The following is a 2500-nucleotide window of genomic DNA, read 5'->3' as shown; positions in this document are numbered from 1 at the left end:
AGCGAGAGAGAGAGAGCGAGAGTCAGAGAGAGCGAGAGAGAGCGAGAGTCAGAGAGAGCGAGAGAGAGCGAGAGAGAGAGAGAGCGAGAGTCAGAGAGAGCGAGAGAGAGCGAGAGTCAGAGAGAGCGAGAGAGAGCGAGAGAGAGCGAGAGAGAGCGAGAGAGAGCGAGAGAGAGCGAGAGAGAGCGAGAGTCAGAGAGAGCGAGAGAGAGCGAGAGAGAGCGAGAGTCAGAGAGAGCGAGAGAGAGCGAGAGAGAGCGAGAGAGAGCGAGAGTCAGAGAGAGCGAGAGAGAGCGAGAGAGAGCGAGAGAGAGTCAGAGAGAGCGAGAGAGAGCGAGAGAGAGAGAGAGCGAGAGTCAGAGAGAGCGAGAGCGAGAGAGAGCGAGAGAGAGCGAGAGAGAGCGAGAGAGAGCGAGAGAGAGCGAGAGAGAGCGAGAGAGAGCGAGAGAGAGCGAGAGAGAGCGAGAGAGAGCGAGAGAGCGAGAGAGCGAGAGAAGAGACACAGAGAGACACAGAGAGACACAGAGAGACACAGACAGACACAGACAGACACAGACAGACACAGACAGACACAGACAGACACAGACAGACACAGACAGACACAGACAGACACAGACAGACACAGACAGACACAGACAGACACAGACAGACACAGACAGACACAGACAGACACAGACAGACACACACAGACACAGACAGACACAGACAGACACAGACAGACACAGACAGACACAGACAGACACAGACAGACACAGACAGACACAGACAGACACAGACAGACACAGACAGACAGACAGACAGACAGACAGACAGACAGACAGACAGACAGAACCCTCGATCAGCTCATCAGTGTTTTCTGGCAGGAGGAGAATGAGCGGAGGAGGGGATGGAGGGAATACGGGAGGAGAGGCATCACTCTGTCCCATTATACTACTCAGCTCTGTGTGTGTGTGTGTGTGTGTGTGTGTGTGTGTGTCTCACCTGGAAGGTGTGCAGCCAGTCCTGTAGGCCGGAGGGAGGAGGGCCCGAAGTCACACGTCTCCGCTGAGCTGAATGCCCATTGGCTGCTCGCAGGTCCCCAAAGGTAGTGGGCGTGGTCTGGAACGGAACGAAACTGGAGGGACTAGACGGACAGACGGAGAGAGAGAGAGGAGAAAGAGAGAGAGGAGAAAGAGAGAGAGGAGAAAGAGAGAGAGGAGAAAGAGAGAGAGGAGAAGAGAGAGAGAGGAGAGAGAGGAGAAAGAGAGAGAGGAGAAAGAGAGAGGAGAAAGAGAGAGAGGAGAAAGGAAAAAGCAAGAGGGGGAGAGAGAGAGAGAGAGAGAGAGAGAGAGAGAGAGAGAGGAGACAGAGAGGAGAGAGGAGAAAGAGAGAGAGAGAGAGAGAGAGAGGAGAGAGAGACAGAGAGGAGAGAGGAGAAAGAGAGAGAGAGAGAGAGAGAGAGAGAGAGGAGAGAGGAGAAAGAAAGAGGGGGAGAGAGAGAGAGAAAATGAGATTTGAAAGGAGAAAGGGAGGTAAATTAATAGTAATTAGCCAGAGTTTAGCTCAGTGTTTCAATATACCAGACTTTCTGCTCCCCACAGTACCTGAATAACTGTTCAATATACCAGACTTTCTGCTCCCCACAGTAACTGTTCAATATACCAGACTTTCTGCTCCCCACAGTAACTGTTCAATATACCAGACTTTCTGCTCCCCACAGTACCTGTTCAATATACCAGACTTTCTGCTCCCCACAGTAACTGTTCAATATACCAGACTTTCTGCTCCCCACAGTAACTGCTTCAATATACCAGACTTTCTGCTCCCCACAGTAACTGTTCAATATACCAGACTTTCTGCTCCCCACAGTAACTGTTCAATATACCAGACTTTCTGCTCCCCACAGTAACTGTTCAATATACCAGACTTTCTGCTCCCCACAGTAACTGTTCAATATACCAGACTTTCTGCTCCCCACAGTAACTGTTCAATATACCAGACTTTCTGCTCCCCACAGTAACTGTTCAATATACCAGACTTTCTGCTCCCCACAGTAACTGTTCAATATACCAGACTTTCTGCTCCCCACAGTAACTGTTCAATATACCAGACTTTCTGCTCCCCACAGTACCTGAATAACTGTTCAATATACCAGACTTTCTGCTCCCCACAGTAACTGTTCAATATACCAGACTTTCTGCTCCCCACAGTAACTGTTCAATATACCAGACTTTCTGCTCCCCACAGTAACTGTTCAATATACCAGACTTTCTGCTCCCCACAGTAACTGTTCAATATACCAGACTTTCTGCTCCCCACAGTAACTGTTCAATATACCAGACTTTCTGCTCCCCACAGTAACTGTTCAATATACCAGACTTTCTGCTCCCCACAGTAACTGTTCAATATACCCAGACTTTCTGCTCCCCACAGTAACTGTTCAATATACCAGACTTTCTGCTCCCCACAGTAACTGTTCAATATACCAGACTTTCTGCTCCCCACAGTAACTGTTCAATAT

General features: G+C 49.6%; 1 protein-coding gene across 1 annotated transcript in view; it reads right to left on the bottom strand.

The window, feature by feature from the left end:
- Positions 1 to 2500, bottom strand: part of LOC106608421 (uncharacterized) — a 138524-nt gene that overhangs the window by 64432 nt on the left and 71592 nt on the right. Inside the window, 1 exon segment of the mRNA XM_082977265.1 lies at positions 982 to 1123. Within this exon segment, the coding sequence (XP_082833391.1) occupies positions 982 to 1123 (142 nt within the window).

This window comes from Salmo salar, chromosome 07 (assembly GCF_965601325.2).
Source record: "Salmo salar chromosome 07, fSalSal1, whole genome shotgun sequence".
NCBI classification, from domain to species: Eukaryota; Metazoa; Chordata; class Actinopteri; order Salmoniformes; family Salmonidae; genus Salmo; species Salmo salar.
Note: the sequence above shows the minus strand (reverse complement) of the source record. Positions and strands in the feature narration are given on the sequence as shown.